At 41.5% G+C, this 24821-nt stretch overlaps 1 protein-coding gene across 7 annotated transcripts in view; it reads right to left on the bottom strand.

Annotated features, from left to right (window-relative positions):
* Positions 1 to 1223: 1223 nt before the first annotated feature.
* The window catches only part of HIVEP1 (HIVEP zinc finger 1), a 128330-nt gene continuing 104732 nt past the window's right edge, over positions 1224 to 24821 (bottom strand). For 6 of the 7 annotated variants that reach the window (XM_014878605.2, XM_014878614.2, XM_088169489.1 and 3 more), the window contains 2 exons: positions 13824 to 14341; positions 9221 to 10943 (listed from right to left, as the gene is read on the bottom strand). In XM_014878605.2, coding sequence (XP_014734091.2) covers positions 9795 to 10943; positions 13824 to 14341 — 1667 coding nt within the window. In that variant the 3' untranslated portion in view covers positions 9221 to 9794. Of the gene's footprint in view, positions 2514 to 6959; positions 7065 to 9220; positions 10944 to 13823; positions 14342 to 24821 lie in introns of those variants that run through there. The other variant, XR_015805243.1, reaches the window with a different exon arrangement.

Consider the following 24821-nt stretch of genomic DNA (forward strand, 5'->3'; position numbering starts at 1 on the left):
GTCATTAAATAGCAATCCCCACAGAGCCAGAAATGCCCATGCTCTGTTGTAAGATACTGTCTCTGTACCAGCCTTAAAAATCCATGAGTGAAATCCTGGCCTTCCTGAAGGCAGTAGAAGATTGCTGGAGACAATGCTGAGGCCAGGCTTTGTCTTCTTTGTCTTAATTTTCTGGCCCAAACAAATATTTGAAAAGTATTTCAAATCACCTTCCAAAGCATCAGATTCCAACTCCTTCTCCAGCTCTCTTTTTTATGCTGTGCCAGAAAGTCACAAGATAATTGCGAGTGAGACACACACAACCTCCAGCTCCACTTCCCCCCTGGGAAGTGATGGTTTGGAATCATCATTATTCTGACAGCTTTACTGTCTGATCAGGGAGCACATGGCAGGGGGGGGTTGGAATGAAATGATCTTTAAGGTCCCTTCCAACCCAAGGCACTGTATGATTTGATGGGCCTGACGAAATTGTTACTGTGCACACACAGAACACAAGGTGTGCTCAGTAAATGGTCCCCAGGAGGAGGAGGAGGTAAGAGTCTGAGGAACAAGACAGCCCTGGGTAAAAAGCCAGCAGTCCCCAGCTCCCTCATCATTGCCCCAGATGAACTGGCAGGGAGGAATCTGGGGGAGGTGAAGGATCTGGTTTAATGTCCTACATGCTTAGCAAAGTTTCAGCCATATGCTGTGGTATTCCTACTGCTTTCCAGATTGGACATACCAACAATTGCCTCCCTCCTCTTTCAAATGTTGGAAAAGGATGTTATCCATCACTATGTCCAGTGCATTTCTAAGTATATGTGTATTGCATACATGGGTCCAATTAAAGGGGGAAGGTCACAAAAACAAGACAAATTCCACTGATACTGAAAATAAAAAGATTATCAATTTCTCCTCAGGAATGGGCAGTGAGGTTTCTGTCTCTATGCAGAAGGTTAATATTTTTCATGTCATTTGGCCCTCATTTCTTCAAACCCAGTCCCACCTCCTCTGGGTGGTTGCAGTAGCCCTGATGGCTGCCTGAGCTGCATCAAGGGGCAAAACTCCAGGCTCATTTCACATGCCTCTCCACAATCCTGCCATATGCCAATACTCCCACACTGGGTTTTTTTTTTTTTTGGAGGCAAAGAACAACTCAGCACCAGACCTTGAGGACATTTTTCCTCAAAGAAAACATAAACAGCTGAACCCCACCCAGGAACTTGGACAAACTACAGTCTGGATAAAAACCACCACCCTTTATTTTCCAAGACCTCATCGATTAAGAATATGCAGCTCTGATGATTTTGCTGAGTTGTTTGCAGAGTGTATTCCTGTTGGGTATTCTTTCCTCCACTGCCTTCAAGTGAGTATTCACAGAGCATATGGTTAAAAGGGTTTTTTTCCCCTCCAAGTGCAGAAAGATACAAGGAGAGCTAGAAGTCTGAGACTAAATAAAAGCCTGGCACAGTCCACTCAAAGATGTAAGAGCAGCACATCCTATCTTCCTTTGATACGAGCTTAATGACAGCAAGAGACTGTCCTCGGGTCCCTCAGTCAGCTCTTTCCACTGATTGGAGGAAGAGCTTGTTGAAAAAAACACAATGCATTCTGTCGTCTTAGATCAAGCATGGCTCTTACACTTAAACATTAGGATTAAAAGGCATCCATTAAAAGGAGAGTTTAAAATTCTATTTTAAAAAAAGCACAGAAGCTTAAAAGACTAATTATTTGCGTAATCTTCTAGATCAAACACTGCTGAAATAAAGACTTTAACTCCTTTATCAGATAAAACCTGTGCGTGAAAATTGCAAGAGGAGAAGGGACTATTAAGATAATCTAGTTTGACCTCATGACCTCAGGTTTTGGCATTTCACTAATACAAGACCCTTTCAGTTGTTCATGTAGCCATATAGAAAATTGAGTAAAACCACTGGGGACACAGCAGACTACATAAAATTGAAAAAAACCAGACCATAGGTGTTCATGTTCCTTTAATTTTTGTGTTTGTAGGCAAGGCTCAGTGCTTAAAGGGATAGTCCCAAGTCCTCTGCTGATGCAATTGGTGCAGGAATTGCTGAAGCTCATGAATGTCATTTTCCATCAGATGAGGATCTAGCCTGAGAAGTTCCCAACTGCAAGGGAGAACTAAGTAAGTACGAAAGTGCAAATACCTAGAAAGGGCAATTTGCAGAAGTCTCTGGGTAAACTATCTTCCTAAAGTCTCTCTCAGTTTTTCTTCGTTTTGTCTTTCTACTTTTTATGACAAGTGCTTAGGATTGTGTTCACTGTGCCAGTTTTCAGCAGGACAGGAGGGAGAAGCTGGGACACATTTCTTTGTGTACGTCTTTTCTAATCTGTTCGAGCTGTCTGATGTCTTCATATCTAATACATTCGGGAACTTTGATCTGAGTTGGAGGATGTCTCAAGAAGGAGTGATGATTCACAGGGAAACAGGATATCCACAGGGGAGCTAGTTGTCCAGTCCAGCAGAATTAATCAGCATTAGCTGTGTGAGCTCTTGCTCTGAAACACTGTAAATAAGAAAAGTGGCACAGGTCATTACAGGTATGGGAATAAACAAAAAGAAACACAATTTAAACCTCAAAGTGTCAAAAATAGTTTCTGAACCACCCACTTGATTTTTTGGTGGAGCAAAACGGTCTTGTGTCCAGATGAAAACATGACTTCTGTTTTGCAAAGAGGCACTATTTGCTTCTGTTCTGGCACCTAGACTGTTTTTGCAAACCAGGGACACACCTAACACTGGGTAACAGGTCTGAAATACAAGAGCTGCCTTCCTGTGCCCAAACATCCCAACAGCCTGGTTACAATGCCAGGCTCTCCCTGGCTTGCTCTGTCTTGCAGCTTGGTTTATCTTTCCCTCTTTCTCCTGGCCTCGTTTCTGCCAGCAGGTGCCTGCAGCTGGCCTGGCCAGAGCACAGGAGCTTGGAGCAGCCTCCTGGGAAGGAGGTGTAACTAATGGAGGTGCCCTTTCACCCAGGGACCTGAGGGACATCACCTCCCTTGCTGTGTAGTCCCTGACTGCATCTTCCCTGTCACCTCTTGGTGGCAGAGACTGCCACCACTGCGGTGTCGGTAGCTGAGTGCAGAAGAAATGGGCAGCACCATCTCCTCCTCCTCATGCTCACGTGCTCAGGATGAAGCCCTTGTGACTGGGTTGTATGAAAGGTATGATCACTCTGGATGTAGTGTTCCTGAAGGATACTACCTTGTTAGATCCTGTGCAGGACAGCTGGGTGCCAGAAGGGCAGCTGCTCAGGCTGGGATATGTTTGAGCATTAGTGGAATTAGGAGATGTAGTAATTTTCTATTCAAACAAGGAATTTTGGCTTCTTGTTAAAGTTCCTTCTGATTAGTAAAAAATTTCTGTCAAAAGATTCCTTTTAATCCTTCATTTTGACTTGATTTGCCTTGATCATAAGGGATGGGAAGGGTTAAGTCTCAAGATGATGGCTTTCCACTCAGGTGCTTCAGGTCTGGGTTGGTCCTGTTCATAGAGTCATGTTGGAGTTGGAAGGGACCTTTTAAAGGTCACCTATTCCAACCCCCCTGCAATGATGACAAACTTCTTTTTCAAAATCTGCTCCTGCATGAGGCCCAGCACTGAGCAAAATTCCTACTGGTGCACCTTGTCCTTGTGCTCCTGGGAGGTGGGTGGATGATCTCGGTGATGCTCCCTCTGTGCTATGTCCCTCACTGTGTGTTCACATCCAGGGATCCCTCTTGCCTTCCACAGGCACCCTGTGAAAAGCCCCTCATGAAAGTGGGGCTGCAATGGGGATGAGTCCTGTGCCAAAAGGTGGGCTCTAAACTCACTTCCATACCTGGATCTAGAGCAGGAAGATGATGGGGTGGCAAACAGCTCTTAGTGGTCAGTGATTTTAATGGAGAGCTTATGGAACTGTCACATGTGTCACATGCTCTCTTTCTCAGGAGGTGGAATCCAACCTTAATGTATTTAGGTACCAACACCAAAACACCTTAGACCTGAATGACCTGCAAATGGAACTTCTGAAGCCCAAAGGGATGTTGTAACTGCCTAAACTCAACAAAAAGAGGAAATGCTAGGGGCATTTGACTTTACAAACAGGCTTCAGCTGGCCCATTTCCAGCACAAATGCCTCATGCATGGTAATGGATTTCAAATACACTAAAGAGCACAGCCACAAAAACCAAACAAGCCTTAACATTTGACCTTATTGGGGAAAACAAGCCTACAATTACTAAAGAAAACTAAGCATGCCTAGCTAATTGACTCATCTTAGAACTCTAAGTTTTGTTTCCATGACTGACCCATAGGAATGTAAAGTCTTGCCATCTTTCAGCTAGCATGGTTTCCTTAGATCTCATGGAATATCTGAAAATCACCAGTCACCTCCTAACATTTTGAGTATTCTGTCTTTATACTGATAAAGAGGAGAAATGTACAGACAAACATAAATGGCAACAACGCCTTTTTTTTTTTTTTTTTTTTTTTTTAACATTCCTGGAATGAAACATGAACATCAAATCAATGAATTACAGGCTGTTACACCCTTGTTGCTGTATGCTCATCCACCCTTGAACATTCCATATGAAATAACCTAACAATCAACTTGAAGTACTTTATAATAGCTTGTTTTCATCCTAAGTCAGTAACAGAATCAGCAGTCCAGTATCTAGAACTAAGACAGGGGTCTTATCCTCAAAGATATAAGCCAGAAATGGTGTTAAGTCTTTGGTATTTTAAGTATAATTTAAAAACACCATCTGTAGGTGCTGAGACTTCTTACAGGGAACAGAAATTTCCCTAAGACAATTCTAGCCATGTTTTTTTTAGTCATTCATAATGTAACATTCACAATTAGTGACTAGCCAGAAGTCACTTAAGATGGGTGACACTTTCTGCTCCCATGGAAAACCAGGAAAGCAAGAGAAGGATTCCCTGCTATGAGATGGTCTTACTGGTCTCAGAGGATCTTTCCAAAGCAACTGAAGCAATGGCCCATCAGATAAGTCAGCTGAAGGTATCCTGAGTGAACACTCTCACTTGTGGATTGTTTGGTTTCCATGGCTCTTGGCAAGTCACTCATGCTAAAACTGCAGATTTTTTTATTTTGTTTTGATTAAACTGTCCTAATGTTAAACACACGTTTGAAGGGCAGTTTACAGGTTTAAACTGCAGTGTTTATAAAAGCTTAGTGTGGATTATCTTGCAAAAAATAAGGACTTCTGGAGTAAGTTATATAGTGACAAATTAATTTTATATTGTTTAACCACATGTCAGTAAACTCAAGGCAAGATAAATCTGTTAAGAAACCATACAGAATGTTTGCTAAGTGGAAGGCATGCTATGTCTGTTTCATGGTGCATCTCTGGCTTTGAGGTGGGCCATATTGTGTTCAGCCTAGTAGGTTGTCTGAGATGAAATACACATGATGGGCACTTGAATTTGCATGCAATACACTGGTATCAGACTTTCTGGCAGTGGACTGCCTGATACGGACCAACTGTGGGCTGCTCTAGCTTCAGGGCATAATTTACAGCAACCTGAACCTCAGTCAATTACTTGAGAAAGAAAGGGACAAAGGTGTGTACAGCAGCAGCAACCAAAGCAGGGCAGAGCATCCCTGAACCTACAAAGTTTACTTTATTTCAGCTGTGGTCCAGAAGCTGGGAGTTGCATCTGGGGATGTAATGCTACAGGTCAAGAGATCTGAGGCCAGGTAGATTTAACATGTTTTAGTGAACTCTGGTTTAGTTCTTGACCTAAGAAGTGATAGATAGGCCACGCTGTAGCTTATTAAAGCCCCAACAGGAAATAGAGACACATTTAATAGAGTTCATGTTCCAAACCCATTATTATTGTTATTGTATGCACATGCTGCCTCCAAAATCAGGGACCCACATCACCAACCAACATCATGTATTGCAATGAGATACCAAGTCAGATCTAAATTGAAAGAGCCACACGCCACTGGCCACTGATTGTTTTTCTAGTGAGGGCTTTTGGCAGATCACAGGGAAGCATCTGCACGGATCCCACGGAAGCTGACTGTGCCATGTCTGTACTCTAGCTGTATTTGTACCCAGCCTTTAGCTGGCACCTGCTTGCACCCTCCTGATGAAATAGGTTGTGAGAAGATGCCAGAGTGTGCCTGGGTACACTGAGGATCAACACTTGTTCTGGCCTTTAATGTTTAAACAGCTGTGCTGGATTTGCCAGAGGGTGTCTGACAGAGTTGTTAAAAACTGATCCCTGAGTAAACAGCCCAGTGTTATTTACTCCAACTCAGCTGTGATAATTCACACCATCTGAAGAGCAGCCTAATCTGGCATGTCTCTGAGATGTCTGCTACTGCTTTGAACAGAAGGATCCTTGTGGCAAGGGGTTTGTGATTTCCCCATCGCTGATGACTCTGGACAAGACAATAAAAGATACAATGCAATTTAAAAGAAAAGGAATTAATTCAGAATGAAAATGTAATTGCTAACGCAGAAGTCACAGGCTTGTGCTCGTGTAGGACACCCGTGTGTGCTGACGTATTTATAGATGTTGGTTACAGGCACTAACAGAGGAGAAATACAGAGTTTAACCTTCTCTCAGCTCTGGCCAAACTCCTAGTTTGTTTCTTCCTCTTGTTGCACAAACTGTAGAGGCAACTCAAGGAATATTCATTTGGAAACATCCTATAGGGAAGGGAAACAGTGTAATATTCAGGACCACAGTCTTCTAGAAAACTGTGATTTCCTCCAACCTTGATGTGAACATTAAATATATCTGCTAATAGTAGAGCTCCTGATTCAAAGGTGGCTTAACTGCTTTGTCTGGGTAAGTGATGATCCAGTATTAGTCCTCAGATCTCTTGACCTGCAGCTTTACTTCCCCAGATGCAACTCTCATCTTCTTGGCCTCATGGCTGAATCAGTGCTCACTCTCTTGGTCCTTTCTCCATGTTGTCCTGATATGAACTTACCAAATAACACGTCTTAACATTCCTCTTTATGACATATCTGTTGTCATGTCATTCTTACTCTTCAAGATATGCTTCCATCTCTTGCCCTTGATGTCTTCAAAATACCTAGAATAAAAAAGACAGATGTAGATCACCCAATTCACCCAGCTGAATTATCTGTTAAATTGGAAACTTCCTGGAATTAACCCTGAGCAGAATATGAGCGAATCACAAATTGCTCATCAAGTAAATATTGAAGATGTGTATACAGTAAATCTCTGGAGTTTAGTAAAATCAGGACTTAGGGGCATGTGCAACAGCAATTTCTTACCCACTGCTACATTATAAAACTGAGGGAATTGGTAAAAAGTTGTGATGACATTCAAAATTTTGGAGATAGTTTTACTTTGCTGTAAAGCTATATGATTCTGTAATCCTATTTTGGTCATGCTTCCAACAAATAAGATCAAATTAATTATCATCGTTCTAGTTTGCTGGTAGGTGTCCATTTCAAAGGAGCTAAAACTAATGCAAAATTTCTTGAGTTCATCAACTGCAAACTGTCACCTGATTGTACCTGAAAAAGCTTCAGGGTCTCAAAGCATGTGTAACACAGCAATGTTTTGGTTTTAGCTTTGGCTGGTTGGGGTAAGTTCACATAGGTATAAATGATAATGATACAAGACATGTTGACACCACTACTACACTTATAAAAAGAACACACAAATGCACAGTGACACTTCACACGGGGGTTGCACGTAAGACACTCAAAAATTTGAAGTCCAGCGCTGCGGGGAGCCCTCCCCGAGGACTCTTAACTCTCATTAAGCTCAATGTGAGTTGAGAGTGCTTGGTGGCTCAGGTGCTTGGGCCCTCAGTGAGGCTCTGCACATTCATGTCAGAGACAGGAGTAATTTCCCCTTTCTAGTGTGTGTGTGTTTCTAATTGCTAGATTAGTACAATTGCCTGATAATCACGAGTAATAGAAATGGATTTCTGGTACTGAAGTGCTCTTTCTGGAAGTTAATAAAGCTCATTCAACATCGCCTACAGTTTTACAACACGCCGTAATGGAATAATGTAATGAGTACAATGTGAGTACTGTACAAAAGCCAGGGTAAAGTTAAAAATGGATCTAGGATAGTGCTGCTTTTGCATATGAGCAGTGCAAGGTATGAGTTACTTGAGACGGATACAGGAGTTAATCTGTGAACAATGCAGCCCAGCTCACATTCAAGTTCACTCCCTTTTTATTTTCCAGATTTGCTTCCCATCCATTTCTTCCAGTTGTTTTATATGTGCTCATCCTTGTTAATTCCATAAAGGTGATCATGTTTTTAATTTACACCTTCCAGTTTCCTACTGGAATTTGGCTATTAAAGGGGTTATAAAAACTTCTGTAACAATGTGATAAAAGGACACGGCAGGAAACCAACTCTACTTAAAAATTACAGCATGAATCCCAAGTTAATTTGAAATTTCTAGGAATATGTAGCCCTGTCAGACGTATCTCCTGCCATTGTTGGAAGGCCTCAACAATTCAGTGATAATTTTACATTGTTTTCACTACGTGCAAAAAGAGGAGTGTTAAATTTAATTTTCCGGGATCCATCCATGTTTTGTATGCCCAGTATGACAGGTTTGTTGTTAAAATGGCACTTTAACTGTATGTGTAAAACCTCTAGTCCCTTCTTCTTTTTCTGCATGAATAAGACAAAGTTGCATTTAGGGAGAAAATGGCTTTGTCTACCTGTAAATGAAGATCTCCTGAAACACAGTCTCATAAGAGGTTGATGGTAATCAGTAATGCCAAATCCCCATTATGGCAGTGGCATTTTCACCAAGTGGATAGTGGATTTTGCAATTAACACACAAAGAATTATTCCTTTCTTGTGTAACAACATTTTAATGTCAGTAAAAAGTGGTTTTATAGTTCAAGATTACAAATAAAAAGTATTTCATCTTGACTCTTTTGCCATTTTCCCTCAGGCAAGTCTTCAAATTTTAGTTAGGAAAAAACCACGAGTTGGATGGATGCTTGCTCTGCAGAAAGCTGAAGGACTCCCTCCCCATTCTGCAATTGCCAGATGCTTTGAAATGGAAGATTTTACTCAAGTAAAGCCTGATGAGTTACTCTCTCTCCCATGGCAGGTGAAACCACAGGGGCTTTTACGACCACCAGATCCTTTCAAGCTGAATCAGCTGGAAGGGCACTTAGAGGAACGAGTCAAGCGCCTCTCTAGCTACAGGACTGCATCAAAAAGGCACAACATAAGCAATGGTAAAGTCAGTAAACAAAATTTTACTGTAATATTTTGTAACACAGATACTGTATTTCTCTTTGAAGTGTAAAGCTACCGTCTTACACAAGAAAGATGGACAGACCCTTTTCCAAGACTAATATGGATACAATAAATATGGAGTTTTACATACTAGATCTGTACACAGAAACTTTGTCCCACAGCCATAAAAATTTACATTTAACAGTGCAACATATAATTTAATCCTTTATTTATCTGACATAGGATGTTTACTTACTAAACACAAGCAACTACCTGGTTTTAATATACATATTTTATATATATATATTTATATATATATATTCAACAATCTGTACAGGTTTCTAAACATAAAACTCCAAAAAGGCACAATTGTCTATACAACATGTACAAAAATGGCTGGAGCTGACAAGAAACAACAATTATTGGTCAAGAGTTCATGATTGCACGAAGATTAGTAATGGGTTTGTGTCAGAAAAATGTGCTTTAAGGAAAGGAAGGTTTGCAAAGAAACCTGCAAGTGTTATTAAAAAAACCCAAAAAACCCTAAAAATAAAAACACAACGAAAAACAAAAACTAGGTTGCTATTACAAGTCTATCCTCATCGTCACTGCTGCCATCGCTAAACTGCACCGTGTTTTGCCGCTGGGGCGGGGCGGCTGGCCTGGGTACCTGTCTGTCCGGGGTGACAGTTCGGTGGACTGGGGACTTGGTTAACGTGTTGGGATTCACCTTGGAGCGGGGCTCTGCCGGGGCAGCCCTCTTCACCTGGAGGGCAGGGAGGTCACGCTTTGGCTTGCTGGGGTTCGTGAGGTCAGTCTTTTCAGGATCAGCTTTCCCAGGACCAACGGGGTTGGTCAGCGGGGTGGGCTCGGGATGGCTCTTCCCACCGTACCGCTGGCCGCCAGCCACTGCCTGAGGAGAAGCATCCCTGCCGGTCAGGCCAGCCTCGGCCACAGGGAAGCCAACAGGAGCTGGCTCCAGGTGGACCTCGCCGGCTTTGGAGCCTGCGGTGGGTGCCTCGGAGGCTCCGTGGCCGTCGGCGCTGGCGGGGCTGACGGAGGGGATGAGGGTCGGCAGGGCGATGTTCAGGATCTGCAGGCCGGGAAGGTGTCCCTGCGGGCTGGGGGTGCCCTGCGGGGCCGCGCCGGCCGTCAGCACCTGGAGGCCCACGGCGTTGAGGGTAATTCCCGGAGGGCGCATCTGCGGGGCGATGTTGGTGTTTGCCAGGCCCAGGATGTTCACTGTCTCCATGCCCAGCGGCGGCAGAGGCTGCAGGTTGGGCGTGCCAAGCCCCTGAATGCCCGGCACGCTCACCTGGCCGATGGGAATGCACGGCACCACGCTGTTCACCTCGGCGACTCCCACGGGATTCGTGGTGGTGCCGGTGGCCGTGCCGCCCGTCTCGCCAAGGGCGCTGGTAGTTCTGTGAATCACACTCACAGCTGGGATAGTGAGCTGCACTGGCCCCGCCTGGATGGGAACAAAGGTGGAGTAGGTGGCCAGGCCGGCAGGGACCACCTGGATGCCCCCGACCGGCACCATGCCGTAGGGAGCCTTGGCTTGCTGCTGCGAGTGCAGGGGCAGGTGGCTGAAGAGGTGAGTCTGGGGAGCTCTTGGCTCGGCAGCCGGCTTCTCCTCCGGGATTTCCGTGTAGGGTGACGGCACCGTGGTCGGCATGCTGTGGTCTGCTGGCGAGGACGGGGAGCTGATGGAGGGCGTGCTCTGGGAGAGAACAACACAGGCGTGTTAATGTTGCAGCCACCGCTGCCCTTCAGTGACATGAAAACACAAGGGAGCTGGGACTGCTTCCCAGGCCCCCCTTTAAGACAGAACAACAAAATGGTTCATAGTATATAGTGCTCAGCTTAAACAATGAACTGATTTCCTTCCTTTCTTTTTTTACCTCCTTCCTCACCCACTAATTGCATTTTCCTCTCCTAATTACCCCTGCTTAATTTCTCTCAAACACTAGTGCTCAAAAACATTGCTGAATATTTTTTGAATGTGTTTTAAGTGGCAAGAAGGCTTTGGAGAACTGTTTTATGTGGAAATCACCCCAGGCAAGAAGGTTAAATAAGCATAAGCTGGAATTTTTGATGCATCGGTTTTGATGCACAGTGAAGGCATTACAGCCTCCGGCAGGCAGAGGCAGCATCACAGCACATTTGTCATAGCTGCTTCTAATGTGGCAGACAGGGTACACAGTGACAAGAGATGGCTGACAACTACAGCTCCTGCAGAGGTGGACGTGATGGGTGGATACTGGAGCGAGATGTAGGACCCACATCCCATCGCTGCCTCAGCTCACTGTGATTTATTCGGTGCACACATCTGGATTTATAATGCTATTTCTATCCTCCCTTTTCTTCTCCTACAGCCTGTTACTGACCAAGGCTTGCAACTCCTTTCCTAGAACCTCCTAAAACAAGTAGCCTGAAAGTTCAATTGCACTCTTATAATTATTTTTTTAATTTAGGCACATTCATCACATACGCACACACTGGTGCAACCTTACTTAGTTTTTACAGTCCTAACACTCAAAAATTCTCTAGAGCAGGCAAAAAACTCAAAACGAGATGGAAATGCTTTTGAAATCTGCTGGTAGAAAATGTATTGGCAAAGGGAGAATATGATTAGCTGGCTATGCAGCACCAACTTGTCTAAATGAGAAGATGGGTGTGAGAAAGAAGCCGACATCTTTCTCAGAACTGACACCTCACAAGAGATCCTGATAAACTGGTATGGATGCTTTCGAAGGAATGTACAACAGCTTTCCTGAGCTGTGTTGACTCCTTTTCTCCATTGCAAGAACTGGGATCCACAGCCTTTCACAATAGGAAAAGACTGTAGATTAACTACTGGAGACACAAGGCTGATGCTTCTTTTGGTCTGGGAAAGGAAAAGAAAATCTGGAAAGGAATTACTTCCTTGTATTACTTACATGACTTCATTTTTTTTTTTTTGTTTTTAAATATATTAATGTAGACAATTATTAGAGCTATATAAATGAATACCATTCAACATTTTTAATTGCATGAATATTTACTTGAGGCTTCAGTGATTTTATTTAATGAGGGAGTAAACTCAATTAAATGTCCTTCTGGTATCCATTGGCAACAATGGAACCTAAACTCCAAATACTGGGACCCTACCCATTTTATGGCAGGCATATAAAGTGATCAGAGACCACTTCATTTTATACTCTGTCAGACTACAATTTACATTTGACACATGAACTCACAGTTCCTACAGGCAGGGATGAACCTGTGTCAAACGAAACAATACAGCAATAATTTTTACTGTTTCTCCATATCAACAGTTCGCTATCCTAAACTGTGTAAAAAATGAATTCAGTAATGTAAATTTTCAAAGGAAAAACCAAGTCACTAAGTACTTAAAACAGATTGAAATTTTTACTTTTTATGCTTCTGAAAATTTTCTGCTACTTTTTTTTCAAAAACTGCACACAGTTAGGTTTAGGCTTGGACTCAATGATCCCAAGAATTTTTTCCAATCTAAATGATTACATGGTTCTATATAATATTTCTAAATATTGCACTCATCATGGAGAAGGCAGTGCTTTGATTACCCCTTTAATTAAACTATTTTGTATCTCATTTTTCTGAGCATTACTCTGAAAAGCTCAAATGCCTACATGGTCTGTAGCAAGAATTCAAAACTTCCAAAAGATATCTTTAGGGTCGGTCTGGTAAAGTGACTTGTACCATCCCCATCACAGTCCATTAAAGCCAATCCTGAATTGAAAAAGGCTCAGCAGCTGCTACTTCCCCCTGTGATTTCGTGGGCACAGTTTTAAAAAATACAGTTGCCAAAATTACTGAATGCTCCCACAGACCGGCACACAGACTGACCTCACCTTCCTGCACACTGCTTTGAAAAGTCGCATGTCTAACAAGTGCATGGGCAAAATCCATCCTTTTCTGATTAAAATCTTCTTTCAGCTTGGAGAAAAGCTGAGAGCACTGGGAACTCAGGTCTCAGTCCTGTGCTCATCTCTCCTTTTGTTATTGTGCAAGGGCAATCTCCTAGTTTCCTTGAACATCTGGTGCTCTTTCTAATTCTACTATTAAGCATTTCTGGAGGATAGATAAACAGTTGCACCATTTTTTTTTAGCAATAAGGCAAAGAGCTTTGGGACTAGAATAATTTCCCTTTGGAATTACCAGTGATTGTATCATCATATTTCAGAGTGAAATGATTGCTGAATTCTATCACTTTCTCCTGAAAACTTCATAACTACCACCCTATGTTCATTCCACATATTTGTTATTTCCTCCTGATTTGTAACACAATCTACCAGCTCCAAACATCAGCTGAAATGACCATATTACAATTAAACGTTTCAGGAACAATACAATCAAACCAAAGAATTTGAAAAGCAATGCTCCTACAACATCCTTGTGTCTAGAGTCCTACCTATTTGTGCTTGGATTAATTTTAACTCTTCTGAAAGACTTATCACAAAGAATTCTAAGAATGAAGGGAAAGGCAAACATTTTGATCTTTGAAAAATTTCCAAAGGGATCTTTTCAGAAGGAGGACTTAAAATCCCACACTCTCCCTTGTTTTGGACACTCCTACCTTTGTAAGAGCTGCAGTTGATATTAAGGAGTGGCCCAAGGCTGTATCTGGATCAGAGTAATCCACAGACATGTGGCGACCTGGAGATGCAGGAGCGATGTCCGTCAGTGCTGCATCAGCACCGCAGGGACCCACTACTCTCTCTTGGACTTTGCCCTCATGTGCTTCCTGAAGAGTGGACTCTGCTGGCGACCTGGAGGTCCTGCTGACCGACTGCACTGTGCTAAGGACAGTCATCTTGGTCAGCAGCGCTTTTGGGAGCCCATCCATGGAGTCCGTGTGAGCCCCGGTGAAGCAGTCGGGAAGCCGGATGTCATCGTCGGTGCTGGCGGCATCCTGCAGGCCGTGGCGAGAGGGGTGGTGCTGGGGGCTGGCTGTCACCGAGGGCGTTGTGGATAGCACTGACTCAGCCTGGCTGTCCTCATCGTCGTCCTCATTGTCATTTTCATCTTCATCGCCACCATCAGACTCCTCCACATCATATCCTGACCGGTCATAACCAAATCTTTGCTTCTCACCTGCAAAAGTGGAAGGAGAAGTTATGACAATGAAGGCCCGGGACTGACTGGGAAGGAAGCAGGAGAGAACAACTAAAAACACCAAAAAAACACATGGCCCGTGTATTTTCCACTCACACCCCACTGCATCAAAGCAACAGGGAAGACTTAAATTTTTGTTGTTTTTATTTTCCAGCTTACATACTTTACTATTACAGCTACTTAATCTTTCATCTTCTGCTTCTATGTTGTTTTTAATCATCTGGATTTCGCCATTTTCCTTCATGCCATTTGTAATAATTTGCTCAAAGTCACCCTTCACTCTTGTGCTCAGGGAGCAGTGAGCAGATTCTCGGTTCATTAGGTTCCCTGTGCTGATGTGTGGGGCTGGTCTGTCAACCTTAGCCATGGGATATTCTCTGGCTGGTTCTGACTCATAAGTGGGTGTCCTTGTACCTCATATGAATCATGGCTGCAAAGGTTTTTGAAGGATTCAAACAGAGAGACTGGAGGCTGTTAGTCAAGAATCTGCCTCGTTAACAGGCAAAAGAGACCAAAATTAGACCTTACTAGATTTCTTCACTTCACTAATGTTTAGAAAGGTTTATTAAAAAATTACCCAAAATGTCCTAGGAGCCAAGAAAGCATTAATCATATAAAAACTTACCTCTTACCTATGAATCTCTGTTTGCATAAAAAAGCCCTCCTGACTTCAAGTCTTAAAAGTCAAACCTCTGTCTAGGGGTAAATTTCTCTACAAAATGCAGTTCTATTACAGCTTTTCACCTTCTTTTGTATCTAACTTGGAAAGAAAGAGTCATCTTTAGTAAAGTGACAGAAAATCCCATCTGCTCTGTTGGATTCCAAGCCAGACCGGGATCATATTTTATAAAAGACAAAATGCTTTGAATACATTAATATTTTGTATTTAATTAAAGGTCTACCTCTTGAGCTGTCCAAAAAAACATATCAGCATAAAAAACATTTGGCTCTGTAAAACCAAAGATGTCAGATAAAATCTCAGTGATGCTGTTCTAGGCAAATTTACACAGCAACTTACCATCAAAATGAACAATTATGAAAAAAATCAGACCCTTAAAAGAATTTGAATATACTGCCTATAGTTTAGGATGCTAAGTTACCAAAACCCAAACAAACATTTTGAACACCAGATAAAATAAATGGGCCTAATTGAGCTACCTTTTAGTAAGTTACCCACCATTATAAACCTTTATAGTTTCAAATGAGCAATGCAATTAGGAACTAATAGATTCTTTGACAAAATCCCTCTGTAATGACTTTCCCTCTCTTTGCCTACACAATAATTTGTACATTAGCTAAATATGGAAACTTCCTACATTTACTACAGCAGATGTGAACATGTCAGACATTATTAAAAATAACCCACATACTCCAGGTCATTGGAATGATCCTAACAAAAATATTTATCAGAATTTTAAATACTCCTAATTTATAATTCTTATCCACAGACAAAGCTGTTCAAAATAGAAAATTTTAGTGGAAAAATTAATTCATTAACTTCCATTCCAAAATTATGGCAAGTACAATTGTTAAAGATATTATTAACAGTAACATGTGGAATGACTAAATGTTTTTGGTATTTTTTTCTCTATAATTCTGTCATTTCTATTCTTCATATAAACAGTGTTTTTTTGGTAACTTGCAAAGCAAACATGTCTAAAATGTTAGAACATCTACATCTGTTTGATTTCTGAATGGAAACAACTACCTCTGCCTTCAAAACCAATGATAAGCTAGGAGAGTCCCAGTGCCTCAGCTGGAGGACCATGGCTGTGAGAATATAAACTCCTAGTCAACTCTGAAGTTGTGTGGGAACTGCTGCTCCAGCTGGATGCCTAAAGTCTATGGGGTCTGATGGGATTCATCTGAGAATACTTGAAGAGCTGTTGATGTCATCATAAGGTCTCTCTCGATGATTTTTGAGTGGTCTTGGGAATCTGGAGAGCTCTTAGCTGACTGGAAGCTGGCTAAAATGTTGTCCCAGTTTTCAAGAAGGGCAAGAAAGAGGACCTCAGAAAGTACAGATCAGTCAATCTCATTTCTGTGCCTGGTAAAGAGGATTATCTTGGGATGTATTGAAAAACATCTGGAGGACAACACAGCCACTGGTCACAGCCAGCACAGCTTCATGAGAGGACAGTCCTGCTTATCAAACCTGATTTCCTTGTATGGCAAGGATGCAGTTGACCAAGGGAAGCCAGCTGATGTAACCTTTCTGGATTTCAGCAAACCTTTTGAAAGTGTCTGTCACAGGATCCTTCTGGACAAACAACACATCATGTGATGGGTGAACAAATGGCTCTCGGGTCAGGCACAAAGGGCTGCAGTGAATGGGGTGACATCAGACTGGTGACCTGTCACTACTGGGGTTCCACAGGGCCCCATCCTTGGCCCTGTGCTCTTCAACACTTCATAAATGACTTGGATGCAGGACTGGACACTGTTCACAGATGATACAAAACTGACAGAAGCTGTTGAACTCCCCTGAAGGCAGAGAGGCCCTGCAGAGAGACTTTGACAAATCAGATAGGCAATTCCCATCTTTATGAAATTCAACAAGTCAAACTGCTGAATTCTGCCCCTGGGACAGAACAACCCTGGATGTACAGACTGGGGAAGGAGAGGTTGGAAAGGAGCCCCATGGAAAGGGACCTGGGGGTCCTGGTCCATGGCAAGTTGAACACGAGCCAGCAGTGCCCTGGCAGCCAGGAGGGCCAACCCTGTCCTGGGGGCATCAGGCACAGCATGGCCAGCTGGGCAAGGGAGGGGATTGTCCTGCTCTGCTCTGAGCTGGGGCAGCCCCACCTCCAGTGCTGGGGGCAGTTCTGGGTACCACAATTTGAAAAAGATATCAAGCTGTTAGAAAGCACCCACAGGAGTGTAACATAGATGGTGAAGGGCCTTGAGGGGAAGCCTTACAAGGAGAGACTGAGGTCACTTGGTCTGTTCAGCCTGGAGGAGACTGAGGGGAGACCTCATTACAACTTCCTCATGAGGGGAAGAGGAGGGGCAGACACTGATCTCTTCCCTGTGGTGACTAGTGACAGGACCCAAGGGAATGGCCTGAAATTGTGTCAGGGGAGGTTTAGGTTGGATATTAGAAAAGGTTTCTTCATCCAGAGGGTGGTTGGGCACTGAAACAGGCTCCCCAGGGAAGTGGTCACAGCACCAAGCCTGAAAGAGTTCAAGAAGCATTTGGACAATGCTCTCGGGCACATGGTGCGACTTTTGGGGATGCTGCTGTGCAGGGCCAGGAGTTGGACTTGATCCTTGTGGGGGACTTCAACTCAGAATACTCTGTGATTCCGTCAATGTCTCTGTAACAGATATTGAAGACTTCTCCATGTGTCACATCTAAAGGGCGACCTATAGGTTTCCTGCAACTCTTTAAATAATGCAGGGGGCATTGCAAAGTCTTGAAATTCACTCTGGACTCCCCACTAAATTCAATCAGTTACCAATGTAACACAACTATTCTCTATGAAACCCTTCTGCTTCTTGTCTTTTTCTCTCCATCTCTCCACATGAATCACATTTCCTATGAAAGCTGATGTCAATCATGAATGACTGTTTCTACTGGCAGGAAGAACTACCTGAAGTGATTAGACTGACTTGTCGCATTTGTAAAGCAAGAAAAACATATGTGCAAACAATGATTTTGAAGAAACTATCTTCTTTCAAGTCAACATTTAAAAATGCTACAGGATTTACCAGCAAATGCTGCTTACGTAGGAATTTTCTGCACCCCAGCTTTCTACAACAAAGCCTTGGAAAGAGAAAGGGAAACTGTGTGGAACACAGATTCCTCACATGCAGGATTCCACGGGATATCATTTCCCTCTATTGTTTCCCTGTTTATCTCCACCCTGTGTGCATTTGCCAGCTTCTATTTGAGTGTGGTTACCTGGAGCCAGAGCCTGCAGTGTAGGCGAGGTGACAGCGATGAGTGTGGTTCCCCTACTCCCACACCGCTTTGCAACATCACATGAGAAAAAATAAGATTCCTGACTTGCTTATTCTGGCAATGCTCAAAGGAATGCTTTGCTCTGACTTTTATACCTGTATGCATGTTTGCTGAAACAAGAGGTGCCCGGGCTTTTCCAATCAGTGACCCCACTAAGCATTGCTGTGGAATTACAAGATGACCTGATGCTGCAATTTTAAGCAGTAGAAGACCCAGGTAGGGTTATGGGTCTCCTTTGAAGGAGGCATCAGGCTGAGGCTGTGACCACTCCTTGTGGTGGAAGATTCTCTTTCAAGCAGTGTCTTTTTAACTAAGTAGTATTGGCCTCAATCCATTGTGGGGATTGTACACTGCCTACTAAGGTTCCCTGGCAATTTTAATTGGGGAAAAATTAATTCTTCGCTTCCGATCTTGAACTATGCACAATTATAACCATATGCTCATGCAGCTGATATAGAAATATATATATAAACATAGATGTAACTAGAACTGACTCAATTTCCAGAGGGAGCAAAATTACTTCTGTGTTTAACTTTGTATGAGGTTGTAAAATGGTGTACAGTATTTTCGAATGGAGGATGTATCATACATCATATCAAAGGCTCCTAACATATGGAGAAATGGCTTTTGGCATGAAAGTTCAGTTTCTTTTCTAAAAAAGAAAACAGGAAAAAAGTTTCACACTATTAAGTGAAGGCTTATGAAAGCTACTTCTCTTTCGAATTTGTAACTCAACTCTCACCATTTTAACAGACAAACTGTTCAAGACAGTCTCAATTTTTTACAGTCTTTTTGGAAGAGTAGGTGATGCCTTTCATCCTCTGTCAACTGCTGCAATCTTTTATTTTAAATTCTTAGAAAGACTCTTTCTTCTTCCTGGACTTCACAGGAGTAAGTGAATTTTACAGGCTTGAACTCTGCAGAAATTAGGAACAGCTGGAAATAAAGGCTTAATAGAAACATGGACAAAACTTTTGACTGGGGATTTTGTTCACAGGCAGCTACAATTATTTTTAAGAAAACTGAATTTTTTTATCCTATGTATTGAAGTGTATACAAATCATAGGCAAAAATACCTTAGTCCTTCATTTATTTTGCTGTCAGTCCTCAGTTGGTCAGCTCTGTACTATGTTTGTGGTGTTGGTGTTGAGCTTGTTGGACAAGGCTCTGGTATAGTGACATTTTACTCCAGAGCAGAAAAGAAAAAACTCCAAGTTCCACAGCACAATAGCATTAGCAGGAATTATCAGCATACTAGGATGTCCATTTGTGAAGTGCCTGGGGCTGGTAAATCCACATACTGCTAATTCCAGCTACGATGCTATGAATTAGGTAATTGAAATATGTCTCCTTATTTACTTTGAAGTTCTACATTTTATTGGAAGTTTTTCCTATAGGAATCCTTACTGCACATGGTTTTAACAACAGCCATCTAATTATCATCATACTGCAAAGTACTAAAACAAAGGTTCTTCAGAAACTCAACTTACAGCTTTTAATTCTATTTGCAGTATCATTGCCACACGGCCTGACTTCCTGAGTACCTGCTACAGATTCAGTAATTTCTGTACCAAATCCAGCAATGAAGTTCAAAAACTTACAACTTAGTCACATTTAGTTATAACTTAATCATATTTAAGTAGATTGTCACATAAAGAGCAAAATGTTCTTTTTCATTCTTTCAGTGGCAGAAGACAGGAATGGTTTGAAAGTACGAGTCTGAACTGCTCAGTTTTACAGATTCCTAAGGAAATGTGCAGTTATATAGACAACTATATGACTGCCATTAGCTCTACTTATGCAGATTAAAGACATAGTTTAATAAGTATCTATTCACTATCTATTAGCATCTAGATTTATTACATTTATTGGCTTTTAGCACCTGAGTAATACAAAGCAATGTTTATTGTCTCAAGTTCTGGAAATATCTTCAGTTATGGACTGGCATTTACATAAAACATTTAAAAATAAAGCATCCATTCTATATTTTATATATTTTCCATCAAACTCAAGAAAAAATGTAGACAGTGGCAAGAAAGACACAAGTACTTTTCAGCATGTCATTATAGGATCATAAATCGAAAGTGAGGTCTGTATGTCATCAATTCACTCCATTCTTCTAAACAATTACAACTTAGACTTGGCTTTCACCCGTTGTATTAGACTTGCAATAGATCATTCCACAACCATTCACACTAATTTAAAAAGGGCTAAACAAGATAAGGTTAAACAATGCCAGCATCTGTACCCCACCCTGCTGTCCTCCTGTCATTCTAAGCCTGTTCATAGGCTTCAATTATCAGATTTCAGTATGGCTTCAGCTGCTGTCCACTGCTCATCACCTTCTAACAGGACTCACAGTGACATCTACTGGGTTAAATTCAGACTGGTGATCACCAGGGCTCCTCAGAAATGAGAAGAAGAAAATCTGTGGGCTTTTGACCTTCATTCCTAAGAGCACAGAAAGTAATGAAGTGAAACTACACCAAAAGTAAGAGCAACTTCTGCTTAAAGAGATTATTTACACCCAAACCTTCCTAAGTAACTCGTAAATTGTTGATCAAACCTAGCACTAGGTATTCTAATGTCAGGCTGTGGGTGGAAGGCTTCAGCATGCCTAATGTACATCTAGTTGAAGAATAAACATTGATAATTAACAAAAAAAATTAAAAATAATTATTGTAAACAACACAGAATCAACCTTCCATTCTCTTTGTAAAAGGAGGATATTATTGCAAAGATTTTAATTTATTTTCACTTCTTAAATGCCGATTCAGTGAAAACACAGACTGAATCACGGTTAAGCTAATGAAGAGCCATTGAAACTCACTTAAAATCTACTATAAGTAACATATAGCTAATTAACTTAGAACTGTGGTAATAATACTGCAGCAAATGAATTTTTTAAATGCGTGTGTGTATGCGTAGATTTCTATGAACACGTATCTGAAACTTACAATTAGGTCTTTTCACTGGTAAAGTAATGAATATTTTGGGAAGGAATTTCTGCAGAGAAACCCCTTAAATGTTCTGTCCATCTACTGATTTAATTATTAAGGAATACTCTTGTGCAAGTTTACTCAGACATACCATACCATACCATACCATTCATACATTAGCTTATTACAAGTTTAAAGTTTTGAACTGTTTTAATTTGGTCACAAATTCTTGTTGTTTTTAAGACTGGATAGCAAAATGTTGTGAGAGCAGGGCCAAAGAGGATATCCCCAGTTGCAGTCTGTCACACTAAACAGTTCACCTCCTCTGACAATTTAATTCAGATATTAACATTCCTCACATTGTAACCCTGTATTTTGGTGACAAGAACATTCCACAGAGCAGAAGATGAAAGATAAATGGATGAGGGAATAGTTTCGAATACAAAAACCCAGGCCAGAAAGTATTTACTAATACCCAAATGATGACAAGTCCAAATACAAAGAATGCTGTGTTAAAAGCTGTGATCACATACAGTCTCAGACAGCTAGAGAGCATATTTCTTTTTTCCCGAGACACCACAGCACAACAAAATTTCAGCTTCTCAGATTACTGAAAAAACACTCTGTGTGTGTGTCTGCCTGTGCTCAGGATTGTGCACGAGTTTTCACTCCAGGTTAAGTTTGCATCCATTTAATCTGTACTGCTGTTGATCACAGCTGGCTTCTCATATGAATCCAAAAAACTGTATTCCAAAATAATTGTGATTTCCCAGTCTTTAAAAAAACCTACAAAAGACTGGAACCAGCAAATTCCTTCATAAATAAAAGGTTGGTGGCTTTCTTAAATTTATTTCTTTAATTTCTTTCTTAATTTCTTAAAATTCTCTAATTCAAAGTGGAATTCTAGTGGAAGACATACAGCTTAGTTATTTTAAGCAAAACTGCAGACATTTCTATTACCATAAGAATAATCAGTATTCCAAATGTTCAGATAATGAATTAGCTGGAGACAGACAGATAAGACAGACAGACATGCTACAGGTCAGGAAACAGGCCAATTTCACACAGTCTTCAGGTAGAAGTTTTTTTTCTGAGGTCATAATTATTTCTAATCAGATTTTTCTGCACCTTCCTCTATTGCTTCTCACGTTGCCTTCCAGCTGAGGAAAGTGATGGGAATAGACAGACCACTCTCTAAGAGACAGAACATTTTTAACAACTAAAACCCCAAAATTCCCGCATTTAAAGATGTTGGTTTTTAAAACATCTGAAGGGTTTGTGGCACAACTGTGCCAGCAATGCAGGCCAGAGGGAGGAGGGTGGAAGGGCCAAAGATGTAACACTGTAAGTGCAGCTCAGTAGCCCCGGCCCATGACACTGTCCTTTGTGGGTGATGTGCTGCTGGCCAGGGCTGTCCCTGGAGCCCAGACCTGGCACGAGAGGTGCTGGCCCCAGTGTCAGCTCTGCTGCGCTGCCCCAGGGAAAGGGCAGCCAAAGAGGTGGCTGAGGCTGATTCAAATGCTGCCTAAAATTAGCATGTTCAGGATTTCAGAGAGGGCAACTGAACCACACTTAAACACGTATGCAAATAGATCACACTTTCTTTCCCCTCCTGATTCTGCCTTAAAAATAGGCTGACAAGAAAGATTCTGAATTCTCATGAGAAAAACTTTCATGGCTGGCCAGGTGAGCAGATGGATGAAATCACATTTTTTAAGTGTAGGGTTGCTCACTGAATTTCCGTGGATAATTGTAAATGTCCTGTGCTCTGCAGCAACTGGAGAGGCCGGACTGGTTTGGCTGCAGCAAATACATCTTTATCAGGGGTTTAATTACCCTGATTCTTGGATAGGTCTCTAGTGCTGAACTTTGTGCTTCACTGCTGGTTTTGCTATGGGTACCTGAGCCAGATCCTTTGGAAAAGGCAGGGTTTTATCACCAAGTTGTTTTTTTGGTTTGGGGCTCCAATTAAAGAAAGAAGTGCTACGTCCTTTATTTTTGGGGGGCAGGGGGGAAAGGCATTGTAGCCATATAATTAAATTAAAGAATTAGTGAAGAATTTCAAGGATTATGTAGCAAATCCTGCAGATTGTCTGTGCTTTTTTTTCCAAAATAGAATATTTCATTTATTAAGTAGTTACTGTGCGGAGCAAAGAACATATTTCAGGGAATATATAATATATTTATACTATGGTCAAACAGGCCTGTACATGATATGTAAAAAGGGAAAGCCTCTCTCTTTCTTGATCAAATAGTCTTGAAGTCAAAGGAAAGCATTCTTTCAACAAATGTTTGAAGTGGCTTCCTTCAACCCCGTGTTACTGAAAATTCCTTATTACCTGAAACATTTCCCATTGCATTATAACCACAAATACAACTTTTAATGCATGCAATTGGGAATATCAATTTATCAATCAACAAAATGTTTTCAGTCCCTAGTAAATGGAAGTATCTCTTCACCTGTAGTTTATGAAACTCACAAAAATGTCAAATGCTACAGAACATTGCTTTAAAAAGTGACAAATTTTCTGTCATGTGAAGACTGAAAATATTAATAAAAATTGTTCCTCCATAAGAAAAAGACAGTAATTTTCTGTGTTATTTATTTGGTACCACAAATTGTGAAGGGAGACATATTTTTTGCTTATGAAAAAGGAGTATACTGAAGAAGGCCAAAAAATGCAGGTTTCTTTCTACCTAGTGCACTACTGAATCACAGCAGCTGAATCATATTTCCTGCCTTATTTAGAATTAGATTCAAGATGATTCGCTTATTCTGCCAGTGGTTGTCATATGGGAGCAAGTGCTTTCATCTTTCTCTCCCCTTACAGTTTAAATAAAGACCCCTACTGCTTTCCTTTCTCCAAGCCTCATCCACAATCTAATAAACTATTCCACTGGAGGGAGAAAAATACACCAAGGCAAGGCAACACAACATCTCCCCACAGAGGAATGTGAGGAAGGGAAAAATGCCATCACTGCACTGAGACATGCTGAGATCCCAAACAGTCCAAATGCACAATCCTGTTCTCCACCTCACTGGCTCTGGTGCTGAGCAAGGCTCTCATGAACCTGGTTTGGCCCTCTTTGACTGTCCTTGATCTCATCTCCTCTTCAGGAGAATCTTCTTGGGATGTGGGAAGTGCAGAATTCCAGTTTTTAGCAAATACATTCATTCTGAAAATATTCTCATCACTAATGAAGTAGAACAGGTCAAGATGAGTAATGTTTTTAATTTCTCTATGTTCTCTGTCTGTAGATTTATCCCAGTTATTTGTGAAGGAGGACAGAATTCTATGCTGGAAGATGATTAACCTCCTTGCACAGCACTCAGCAAAATATTTGTGATTTGTGTGGCATGTTAGATTTAATTTCTATGAAATATGCATCCCAAAACTTGGACCATTACATGCACAACTATTTTCAAAGAAGCACTACACTTGACTGCATTTTTTCTAGGCAAACAGCTGTTTTTCTGGTATTTTCAATCTTGTCATATTTATCTGTGAAAGTGATAAAGTTAAACTGCATAACACTTTGTGAAAAATTCAGCAGC

The sequence above is a fragment of the Sturnus vulgaris genome, chromosome 1 (genome assembly GCF_052056855.1).
Source record: "Sturnus vulgaris isolate bStuVul1 chromosome 1, bStuVul1.hap1, whole genome shotgun sequence".
In the NCBI taxonomy this organism is placed as follows: Eukaryota; Metazoa; Chordata; class Aves; order Passeriformes; family Sturnidae; genus Sturnus; species Sturnus vulgaris.